At 36.3% G+C, this 12,077-nt stretch overlaps 2 protein-coding genes across 7 annotated transcripts in view; both read left to right on the top strand.

Moving 5' to 3' along the window:
* The window catches only part of LOC109674008 (T-cell surface glycoprotein CD1b-like), a 48,117-nt gene extending 46,609 nt beyond the window's left edge, over positions 1–1,508 (top strand). Inside the window, exons 7-8 of one of the 3 annotated variants that reach the window (XM_074047755.1) lie at positions 294–387; positions 1,037–1,508. In XM_074047755.1, the coding sequence (XP_073903856.1) occupies positions 294–387; positions 1,037–1,058 (116 nt within the window). In that variant the 3' untranslated portion in view covers positions 1,059–1,508. The remainder of the gene's footprint in view (positions 1–293; positions 388–1,036) is intronic. The other 2 variants (XM_074047754.1, XM_020151133.2) reach the window with 2 other exon arrangements.
* A 4,325-nt stretch (positions 1,509–5,833) lies between these two features.
* Positions 5,834–9,162, top strand: LOC109674010 (T-cell surface glycoprotein CD1e, membrane-associated-like). Of its 4 annotated transcripts, none has more exons than XM_074047751.1 (6): positions 5,834–5,994; positions 6,243–6,539; positions 7,057–7,335; positions 7,571–7,849; positions 8,222–8,315; positions 8,448–9,162. In XM_074047751.1, exons 1-6 carry the CDS (start codon positions 5,937–5,939, stop codon positions 8,617–8,619), a joined length of 1,179 nt encoding a protein of 392 aa, XP_073903852.1. In that variant the 5' UTR covers positions 5,834–5,936; the 3' UTR covers positions 8,620–9,162. The 4 variants fall into 4 exon arrangements, with proteins under 4 accessions (XP_073903852.1, XP_073903854.1, XP_073903853.1 ...); XM_074047750.1 differs by having other exon boundaries at positions 5,835–6,114; XM_074047753.1 differs by lacking the exon at positions 6,243–6,539.
* Positions 9,163–12,077: the final 2,915 nt, after the last annotated feature.

Genomic DNA, 12,077 nt, shown 5'->3' with positions numbered 1-12,077 from the left:
AAAACATAGGTTGCGAGAAGGGTAAAGTGAGCCAGAAAGGATGGGGAGAAGATGAATGGAGAGATGAGAAAGGACATTTAGAGAAGAAAATACAGAGTTTATCATGGTGGGATATACTTGTAATCTCAGCACTTGGGAGGTACAGACAGGATGATTCAAAGTTCAAGGCCAGCCTGGATTAACCCTGTCTCAAAACAAATAAACAAAAGATACATATTTGGAAAAAAGAAGGCTAGGAAATGTAATATATTAGATGTGAAGTAACATCCTGTATCTTTTTTCCCAATTGTTAGGACACTCCATCTCCATTGGTTTGATAATTCTGGCAATAATAGTGCCTTGTTTGATCTTTCTGCCATGTCTTGCAATATGGTTTTGGAGGCGCTGGTGAGTTTTTTTTTTTAATCTTTCTTTTTTGTCCATTCTCCCACTCTGTTTACTTTTCATCTACTTACAGCACATTAGTTCCCATCTTTTTACCAAAACTTTCCTCCTAACCCCCATCTGTTAGGTAGATCTAATTTAAAGAGAGTGGGGTAAAATACAATACACATAACATAAAATTTGCTATCTTCAGCATTTTAAACTGTGTTAAATACATGCATGTTGTTTGCAACCATTATCACCATCCATCTCTAGAACCTATTTTTCCTTGCAAAATGAATTTCTTCACATTAAAAGACAATCCAAAATTCCCTTTCTTTCCTAGGTGCTGGTAGTGATCATTATTCTTTCTTTCTCTGTGAATTTGACTGCACTACTTGCTTCATATAATTGGAATCATACAGTACCTAGTTATGATTGACTTTTTTCATTCATCAGTATATTCTCAAGATTCAGAATTTCAGCATATGTAAGAATTTCCTTCCTTCTTAATGCTGAATACTTTTCTATTGCATGAATATACACCACATTTTGTTTACCGTTTATCCATCAGTGGACATTGGGTTGCTTCTACCATTGGATATTTTGTGAATAATGCTTCTATGTAGATGTACATGTATCTCTTATACATCTTTCCCTTTTTTCTTGACAGGTCATATCAGGATATCCAATGAACCTTTAACATGTCCATCTTCTCTCCCATTTATAAGTAGCAAAAAGCCCAGAAACTTATGTTGTCAACCCAAGAGTCAATTTTATCATATTTCTTCAAATAATCGTTGGGTTTGATGAAATCAGAGTAACCATACATTTTGAGATAAGACAAAATTTATGTAACAGCAGTAAAATAATTAAGAACTATGTATTTATTTTGAGATAGTATCACTAGTAGTATCAACACAGATTTAATCATTTTAGATGCATATTATGTACCTTTTGTAGCAACTAAGTATTTTGTATTGTTTATTTCATTAATGTTGTATGTTACGCTGATTTTCAAATGACAACACCAAATTATGTGGTTATAACTTATGTTTTGTTTAGAGAGTATATTTGTAGATTCAGTTTGAAAATATTTGATTTTGATTTTGATAACTGTGTTCATTTATTTCTTGCAATGTCCTTGTTGGTATTAAAGACTTTTTGACATAAAATGAATTGAAAAGTGTTTCCTCTGTTTTTATTCTCCAGAGTGTAGCAAACGGTTTATTTCTTTTGGCAAAAATTTGAAAGAATTTACCAGTGAAGCCTTAGGTGTTGGGAAAATTTTTTGGTAGAAGAGTTTAAAATTTCAAGGCCAGTTTAAAAAAAAAATTTAACACTATCCAGGTTGAGTGCTTTTATTTTTACTTTGGATTTGGTATGGTATGTTGTGTTTTCAAGTATTTTGCACAAGTTATCCAGATTGTCCATTTTTTATCAATAGATTGTTCATATACTTTAAAAATTTATTTTATTTTTATTGTACACATTAATGGAATTTACTGTGATACTTTTAGGTGTGTATACATACTGAATTGGTCATGTTAATCTACCCTTCTTTCTACCACCCCCACCCTGAAGAGACACTCTTACTAGTTCCTAGTAACCCCTCTTCTGCTTTTAAGTTTACTTATTATTTATTTGTTTTTTTTTAGTTCTTGCATATGAGAGAGACATGTAATACTTGTCTTTCTGTGTCTGGATTATTTCACTTAGTGTGATGTTCTCTGGTTTTATCAATTTTTCAACAAATAACTGAATTTCATTATCCTTTGTGGCTGAATAATATTCCATTATGCATATATACCATATTTCTTTATTCATTCATCTGTTGATTGATGCCTAGGCTGGTTCCATGCTTGCAGGGACACTGACTCCAAGCATACTGCCTTGTTTTCCTTTGAAATATTGGTGGAAGCCTCCATTGCTCCATAACATTTCATTCTGTATCTCTGCAAAACCAGCATCACATGTATGGTGCCAAGGTCACCACTGACAAGAGCTATTTCTGGGGTCACTCAAACAATAGCTGCAGTAGCCTTGTATTCCTTTGCCAGCTAACCATAGGGAACTAAATTCAAAGGCTGTCACAGGCACTGTTTTGAAATGATTCTTTCCCAGAAAAAATTAAAACATTTATAAAACATATCTGATACAGCTGTAATGAGAAGGAGGGCCTTGGAGATTTTTGAAATATCCTGGGCAAATAGTTTGTGAGATCCTATCTTGATAAAACCCATCACAAAAAAGGATTGGTGGAGTGGCTCAAGGTGTAAGTCTTCAGTTCAAACCTCAGTACCACAAAAAAGTGAAGAGATATCCATTCCAAAAATCGTACAAATTGCACCATAGAAACACAAGAAATATGAAAAAGCAAGGGAATATGACTCCTCAAAATGTTCATATCACCTCAAAAACCAAATCAGAAGATTCTGAAGTGGCTGAAATGCCAAAGAATTGAAAAATATAATTTAAAAAAATGACCAGTAGCATCAAAGAAAATTCAAATAAACAGATAAACAAAGTAAGGAATTCAATTTAAGACTTGAATGAGAAATTCAACAATAGGGTTAAAAAATTAGCAAAGAGAGATTCTGATAGAAGAAAATGCAAATCTTGTAACTGTAAAGACAAATAAATGAAATAAAAATTACAGTGGAAAGCAATATCAATTAAGCAGAGGAAAGAATGCCTATTTTACCACATCACTTTCACAATTATGATCCTTCATTTGCTGGAAAAATAAAAGATATCTAGGGGCTTAGCTCAAGTGGTAGTGTACTTGCCTAGCAAGTGAGTTCTGAGTTCAAATGCCAGTATCACCACCAAAAAATTCTCCAGTATGAAATATATCACTTTTCATAATCATGGTTTGGCAGCTCCTCTTGGCTGGGCTTTTTTCCTTGGTCTATTTTTAATAACCACTGCTAACAAACAATAACTGCCAATACATCCTCCATCTATTTTAACACCAACTGTATAATACTTTTACCATGAAGGATGACATATACCCTTTCATTGTTTTTGTTTGTTTGTTTTATAGCAAAAGTACATGAGATCCTATGCTTTATCTTTCAGATAAAATTTAAAATAAGTATTTCAAGTCCACCTGAACTTTCTATACAAGTAGAAAGCTGTCACTTAAAATAAGACCCATCCTCCCTGAGCAAAAGGGAGCCAAGTGCTCATTCAATTTCTAGCAAAAACACAGGAGGCTGTGTTGAGGGTGCAATTGTCTTAGTTGTGTCTGCTCTGCTTCTTCTGCAAGCCCAATGTTTGTTTTCAGACTTATATACACTCTAGCAAACATTCTGTTGAGAAAGCAGTTACTGGGTTACTATCATACAACCAAATGTGTCACAAGCCTGAAACTCAGTAAAACCAGAATTAATAATTTCCTAATGAATTACCACCTCTTAATGTTTTCATTTATTTATACTATAATATTTGCTGACATCCTCTTATCATTTTACTTCTGTACATTTTTGGGCCTTGGATTTGAAGCCACTGCATATGCACTTTAATTTTTTTTGGAAGAGTTCTTTAAAGAAATTTCTCATCAATAATTGAAAACATTATTTTTTAGTATAGTAATGGATTTGTTAATTTTCAGAAAACATGCTTTTTGTGACATTTTAAGTGTTTTGGAGATATGAGTTAAATGTTTGTGTTCTCTGTCTCTGTGGTCTCATCTAGTCTTCTACAAGTATAGTTTAACCAGCTAATTTGTATAACCAACTTGAATTGCTATTCTAAACCAGTAACCAATAAGCCATGATTTAAAAAGAAATTTTATTTCTTTTCTTTTTATCTCCCTCCTCAGATTTGGATAAAACAATAAGGATTTTAATTACTCTATTAACTTTTTGGTCAAACAATAAATAATATTTTAAATTTTGCAACTACATGTCAACCAGTTATTCTGAGATAAATATATTTTTGGGTAATTTTACAGAAACCATTCTTGCATCATTCCGTTTTTTATTCTGATTAATTTTTGGTTTGACTTTAGTAATTTGATCCTAAAGATGTTTTTTGCATATTCTCTGAGATTTCAGTATTCAAATATAGATTAATTTTCTCTTGTGGAAAAATAATTACCAGTTTTTACAAAGGTGATTTTAGAAATTTTAACATTATCTCCCTTTCATGAGAATTCTGAAATATTTCCCTGTGCATTGTACACGAGGAATGAATCCAGTGTATTTTTCTTTGTAAATAATCAGTATTTATAAAATAATCAGTATTTGAGATTGTTCTTTAAACACGGAATTAAGGAACAATACCAGGATGAGGTTGGGTTTGGACCTTTTCAATAATTGCAGCTACTTTTATGTAAGCACGCTCAATAAGAAAAGTAGAGTCTGCAGTTAGATTTTGTTTTATTTTTCTAAAGGACTCCTATATCTGGAATTTTAGTATCTAGTATATCTTTTGGAACTAGATGGGCTCTCTGAATGAAGATATGAAAACCAAACAGAGGAATGTTATTTCTCAAAAATAAAGATTTGATATGCTAAATAATTCTTCCATGAATTCTTCAGTACCCTAGAGTCACTTCCCTACATCCAACAAAACTATCGTCTCACCAGACCCCACCAAGAGACACAGTGCTCACAGCCACAGTCTGCAATGGGAAGCCTTTGTGCCTGCACTCACTCTGTTTTCTAATCCTCACACACTTTAAGACATGCTCACCTCATTAAGGTAGGAGTAGGTAGATGAGATCCCTGTATATTTCCCTCAGACTACTAGAACATGGGTGAAAATGTCCCTGGAGAGCAGCTTACCAGTTCCTATTGAAGCCCCCTCATAGATCCTTTCAACAGTGATGCTTGGTTTGATTGGGGTAATTGAGCAAAAGTGCATTTAAAAAATTATCTGATAATCTGCATTAATTTGTCATTGCTACTCCTCATCACTATGGTTTGTTGAGATTTGCTGGTGGAATTCATAGCTACATCCAGGATGCCTAGTATCTTCTGATAATGACATAATGAAGAGACAGAGGAGGGTGGGTAGGCAGGAAAGATAGGCAGGACAAGTAGAAAGAGCAAAAGCAGACTCAGAGGCAAAAATAATGGGCAAGTAAACAAAGATAGGAAGACCAAGAAGGGGGAGGAAGGGAGGCTGCAAATTGATAACCAGTGGGTAAACTGCTAGAAGAACCACTGGGCACCATTATATGACTTCTACTTCTTTCATAGATGAAACATTGAGAACCCAACCGTGGGCTTGATTTCTCCAACGCCAAAAGCTACTGACTTTTTTCAGATAGCTGAGACTATAGACTACGTCCAACTATAGGAATCCTTCTATAGCAGTTGGTACAATGGAGGAGGTCAGGAAGATGTAGAAAACAACAGAGCAAAAATCTGAAAGCCAGTTGTGGAAGAAGTGTTTGGAGAAATGAGAGACTTTGTGGGAGGCTGTGGTTGAGGGAGGCAGTGCACTTCTCTGATAAGGAAGTGGGTAGAGGGAGAGGTTAGTCTGTGCTGCAGAGGGAGTGAGGAAGGGAGATGATATATGAGTTCTGAAGGAAGTTTCCTGGACAATATATCAAAGCATCAATGTTTCTCCTGATCCTGTTCTTCAGTGGACTTTTCTGTCATGGGGAAATTAGAGCAGGTAAGAAAAACTCAGGTGTAAAGATGTCTGTAGTTGGCACAGGTGAAGAGAAAACTCTGGGGAGGACCTGGCTTAAGGGAACAGTGATCCTACAAGATGCCCTTGAAGACAGCATTACAGGTAAGTTCCAGGATATTAGGATATGTTCAACCTGTAAACATCTCTACCCTTCCTTTCTACTCTGGATTCTTCTTCTTCCTGCAGCATCTTTTCTCACACTCTGCATTGCTTACTTTTCTCTCTTTCAGCTCCACAGGCTCTAGGATCATATCATTCAGCAACAGAAGAACTCCTCTCCTTCACCATGATCCACATCTTTTCTTTTCCTAACCATAGCTGGGCACAGGCCCAGAGCTCAGGGTGGCTGGGAGAGCTGCAGACTCATGGCTGGGACAATGTCTTGGGCACCTTCCGCTTTCTGAAGTCTTGGTCCCATGGAAACTTCAGCAAGGAAGAGTGGAAGAACCTTCAGGCTCTCTTCCAGTTGTACTTCCATGGTTTCATCAGGGAAGTCCAGGCCTTCTCCAGTCAGTTTCAGTTTGAATGTGAGTTTGTTATTCCAAGCTGATCTTTTTCTGAGGTCTGTGACCATCTTCAAAGGGAAGGCTTGTGTATTGGTTTTACCATTCTCTAACTTTCCTGAACTTTCTCCCTGTCTCTCATTGACTCACAGTCTTTCTTCTTCTTTACCCTTTGCCACCACCTTACCATGCCATATATACAGCAGGGCCTGAATGTTTCTGTCTCTTCATGTGCCTGGATGCATCTTCATGTGTACCTCATGTTCACATGGCCTAACTGTACCTCACCAATTTGAGTATTTCATACCAGTTTCCTGCCTTCTTGACACCCTTCCAACCTAAGATTTCCCTATTAATTATTTCAAAGTACCTTTGTTATTTTCAACTTTTCTTTCCACAAATTTCCTTCCCATTTTCCATTTCAACTCTAATCTTCCATACAATTCTCCAGTCAGTTTTCCCTTTGGGTACCATTACTCTCTAGATTTTTTATGTTCCCTTCCTTTCATTCTTTCCATATTGATTTTCTGTCCATCCTCAGATCCATTTGAACTCCAGATATCAGCTGGGTGTACATTGCATGCTGGGAAAGCCTGTGAGAGCTTCTTAAATGGAGCATACCAAGGATCAGATTTCCTGAGTTTCCAAGGAAGTTCCTGGAAGCCATCTCCAAGAGCAGGGAGTCGTGCTCAGAACGTCTGTACGGTGCTTAATCACTACAAAGATATTAAGGAAATAGTGCAGAGACTTCTCTGCAATACCTGCCCTCAATTTTTGGCAGGTCTTTTTGAAGCAGGAAAGTCAGAACTGGAACGGCAAGGTGAGCCCAACCTTCTATTCCTCCTATTTTTAGTGTTTTTACTCTTGGTTTTAACTTGCTACTTCTCATTGTCATTTTGAAACCCATAATGTGTTTAGTGGGAGAGATACTTGGTTTTAGGATTGCTTATTAGAAAAAAGAAAGAAGTGATCAAACTGGTAAGACATCCACATACCTGAGCTCTAGTTTAAGACACTATCTAAACTTCCATTTCTCCCTATCTTCTCCTGTCTAGTGAAACCTGAGGCCTGGCTATCCAGTGGCCCCAGTCAATGGCCTGGCAGTCTGCACCTGGTGTGCCATGTCTCTGGCTTCTACCCAAAGCCTGTGCGGGTGATGTGGATGCGAGGTACACAGGAGCAGTCAGGCACTAGGCGAAGCGATGTCCTGCCCAATGCTGATGGGACGTGGTATCTCCAAGCAACCTTGGATGTGGCATCTGGGGAGGCAGCTGGTCTGTCGTGTCGAGTGAAACACAGCAGTCTAGGAGGCCATGATATAGTCATCCACTGGGGTGAGAAAGACCTGGGGCCCATGTGGAAATGATGGAAGACCATCCTAGGGATTTTGAGTGAGAATCTGGGGAAATGGGTAGGAATGCAAGACACAAGAATGATATAAGAGGAAGAATCCAAAGAAATAAAGATAGAGAATGACAGCATTAAATGTGATGAAATTAGAAGTAGGGAATTAGAGGTACTAAAAGAAAAGAAGGAGGGAACTATTGCTTTTGTGGAAGAAATTTGAAGGAAGATCAGGGACACAAACTGAGGGAAACTGGAGCGAGAGTCACAAGGAACTCCTGTGTTTCAAGGCTGAGAGAAACCCTACCTTTGATAGAATATGGACATTTCATGGGCTAACTTGCTTCTTTTATCTCAACCAGGTGGATACTCCATCCTCCTAACACTGATGTGTCTCACTGTCATGGTCACCCTGGTCATGCTGGTTATACAGGGCACATGCTGTAGAAAGCAAAGGTGCTGCTTTTCTTGTTCTTTTTTTCCTTCAGCCTGTCAAATTGTTATTCTTTTATGTACTTTCCTTTTTCTTTCCCCCTTTTTCTTACAATTCCCCTTGTTTGAGATTAAGTTCTTTTTCTTTTCACACAGCTCAAAAAAGAATGTCCTCTCTCCCCATATAACCAATGCTGCCTTTCCCATGGGAGCCAACACCCAGGACCCTAGGAATCCAGCACATCAGCTCTGCTTGGCACAAGAAACATGGATCAAAACCAGAATATTGAAGTTGAAAATAAGCTTAAACCAACTCTGGGTGACATGAGTTTACCTTGTTCATAAAATTCTTGTCTGCTTCTTAAATATCATTCTATTTACTAAAGATAATACAATTTCATTCAAACTGCTTGTTCTTCAAAGAGATTGAAACCTTTGGGAATCTGTGCTTTTCATCTTATAGTAGTACATTTTCTTCTTTAGTTACAAGTTCATTATCCTTTGTTTCTTTATTATTACTGTTTCCCAGATAGCCTAATTGATAGCTCTTCTGTACTTTCAAAATTGGATGAATCTTCCTCAACAAACTGATCTTTTACACTCCTAATCAGGCATCAAGAATTTTGCTCTTCTTTTCTGTCATATGCCTGAAAGCAGGATTTAGGTGTATGTACCTGTGCAGCTGTGCAGAGTTGCATGCCATAAGGCACACATCTAGGTTTAGTTATCCACTATTGTCATAATGAACTTCATCATTTCCAACAAGAGACACTGCATTTTCATTTTGTACCAACCTCATGAGTTATGTTACTGGTTGTGCCTGAATGTAACATTTTTCAATAAATGTTGACCAAATTATGCTTATTATCAGATAAAGTGATATTGTGTTGTTCTATTCTCTCATTGACATCACTGCATAATTTGACTATGATAGTATTAAATTGGTTCCTCCTTCAGTTGTGTCTCAGCAGAGGTAAGGAGGTAGGCTAAGTGCCTCAGACTCCACAGATAACTGGAGTGTCTATACATCTTCAAAATAAGTAAATAAAATAATAGTATTATTATACTATTACAATAATAGTATGATAATAGTATCCTCACCTGTCAAGTGAGGTCAAGTGAGGATAGGTTTGAATTGGCATATATACTTCTAAGATATGGTATGTATCTTGGTTGATGAACATGTTCAGGGGAGAAATTTACATTTTGAGCATTTTAGAAGAGTGTATTGGGTTTGCGGACAATTTTAGTGGACAAAGCCAGAGGAAGGCAATGAGAAACTGAGTGGCTTAATTCCAGTTTTACTGTATTTTTTTAAATTTGGGCTCTTTATCATCATAAAATTTTATTCTTTATATAGTTTATTGAATTATCTAATTAATTTAGATGAGATACATTTCAGTGAGCTTTTTGGGGAGTAGGAAGGTATTAGGATAAAGAGTCATAAATGTTCATTTAACTTCTTTTTTGAATGGGATAATTGAGAAAATTGGTAAATTTCTTAGTAAAAGATTATAAATCCATATGAGGCATTTTCACATTATCCACAGTATTCCATAATCACTTATGCAGGTTATATTCTTACTCATGATGAAAGTGTTGAGGCCTCCCTTCCAGTGTTAAGAGTCCATCACCTTCAGTGTGACATATTCAGATAATGTATCCAGAGGCATCCTCCACAGTCTAAAAAGAAAGGTGAAATTTTGAAGGTTTGTTTGGAGCAGTAAATGATGAAAGCCAAGCTTCCTTTATATGGATCCACATAGATAACTTCTAAAAATGAATAGGTTCAGAATATACAGGAAGCTCAAAAAAACTAAACTCTCAAAAAATCAGTGACCCAATGAAGAAATGAGCAAATGAACTGAACAGAGCCTTTTCAAAGGAGGAACTCCAAATGATGAAAAAAACACATGAAAAATGCTCACCATCTTTGGCCATAAAGGAAATGCAAATCAAAACCACACTGATTCTTCCTTACTCCTGTTAGAATAGCCACCATCAAGAACACAATAACAAATGTTGGCAAGGATGCAGGGAAAAAGGAACCCTCATACACTGCTGGTGGGAATGTAAACTAGTACAACCACTATGGAAAACCGTATGGAGTTTCCTCAAAACACTAAAAATAGATCTGCCATATGATCCAGCAGTACCACTCTTAGGGATATACTAGAAGGGACATGAGTCAGGTTACAGCAAAGGCACCTTCACACCCATGTTTATTGCAGCACTATTCATAATAGCTAAGCTATGGAAACAGCCAAGATGCCCCACTACTGATGAATGAATTAAGAAAATGTGTTATTATATACAATGGAATTTGATTCAACCACAAAGAAGAATGAAATTTTGTCATTCACATGTAAGTGGGTGGAAACTGGAGAACATCATCTTAAATGAAGTTAGCCAGGCTCAGAAGGCCAAAAGTGACATACTCTCTCATATGTGGAATATAGACCTAAAACAAATGAAGCAATATTATGAAATACTGGTCACACTAGGAGAGGTCACATATGAAAGGGGTTGGGTAAAAGAAGGAAACTAAGAAGTTGAATATGGTTGATATACTCTCTATACAAGAATGAATATAGAAATCTTAAACTGGCTGAAACCACCATAGGAAAGGGACTATGGCAGAATGAAGAAAATTAGAGGAGATAAACAGTTTCCATGTATATAATCCATATATACATGGAAATATCACAATGAAATTCCTTCTGTGGCTACCTTTATCTCAAAAAGCAAAAATATCATTTTTCCCTTTTTATTCTACAACATAGGAGAACAGGAGGGCAGAACAGATCCTGCAGAGAGTGGGGAGCAAGGATTGGTACTAGTGGGAAGGGGGAAATGGTGGGAAATAAGGGTAAGAGGGTGAATACGGTACAAAAAATGTGTACATGTGTATGTGAATGCAAAAATGATGCCTGTTGAAACTGTTCCAGGAATGGAGAGGGTATAAAGGGGAACAGTTGAGGGGATGAATTCAAGTATGATGTGTGTTTGATTCATTATAAGAATTTTTGTGAATGTCACAATGTACTCCTTTAGCACAACAATAAGGAAAAAATAATTATTTTAAAGGAAATGTAAAATTTTGACTTTATACCATATTAAAATTCCTTGGAAAATTAAATAAAAATGAATCTGTTAAACTAGGGACCTTTCAGTTCTGGCACAAGGTATGTAGTAAAACCATACTGTTAATGCTTTCCATTTGAGTAAAATTATCCATTAGTCTAGTTTTTTGGTCACAGTAATTCATGGACCCCAGATCAAGACAAATTTAATGGTTCAATGTCCAATATTTCCCCTACTACATATTATGTTTCTCTGACTCTTGATTTCTTTCTGCCCTTCAACTCTGTCTTGCATCTCAGGTCAAGTGCCTTCTCCAGATAGAGAGCTTTGTTAAGCAGTCTAAGTAGCGCATTCCACTCAGTCATACTTCATTACAATACTCTTTATTTTGAATACTTAATTTAGTTATAATCACGTATTCATTTTAAATATTTATTCCCTTTTCATTAAAAATATAATCAGTGTGATATCCTGAATTTGTTTTTGATTAGAGTCATATCCTCTTGCTTATACTATAAATTTTTAAAATATTTTTGTTGATTGAACAAATAATATTAAACTTTGATTTGCCAGAGATTTTTTTAATGACACCAGTCTCTCTCTCTCTGCCATACAATCACGCCACAGATTTCCACACAGTGACATATCACCAAAGTGCTGGTGTGCCTAAAAGATGTGGGTAGATAATTGATGCTGTTCAAA

Source organism: Castor canadensis, chromosome 11 (assembly GCF_047511655.1).
Source record: "Castor canadensis chromosome 11, mCasCan1.hap1v2, whole genome shotgun sequence".
In the NCBI taxonomy this organism is placed as follows: Eukaryota; Metazoa; Chordata; class Mammalia; order Rodentia; family Castoridae; genus Castor; species Castor canadensis.
Note: the sequence above shows the minus strand (reverse complement) of the source record. Positions and strands in the feature narration are given on the sequence as shown.

What these genes read in the sequence shown, in the direction of transcription:
- LOC109674010 (XM_074047750.1), top strand. Translation starts at nt 5,937, where the DNA reads ATGTTTCTCCTGATCCTGTTCTTCAGTGGACTTTTCTGTCATGGGGAA. An exon ending in TGATATAGTCATCCACTGGG is followed by an intron (nt 7,850 to 8,221) that starts GTGAGAAAGACC and finishes TATCTCAACCAG; the next exon opens with GTGGATACTCCATCCTCCTA. An exon ending in ACATGCTGTAGAAAGCAAAG is followed by an intron (nt 8,316 to 8,447) that starts GTGCTGCTTTTC and finishes CTTTTCACACAG; the next exon opens with CTCAAAAAAGAATGTCCTCT.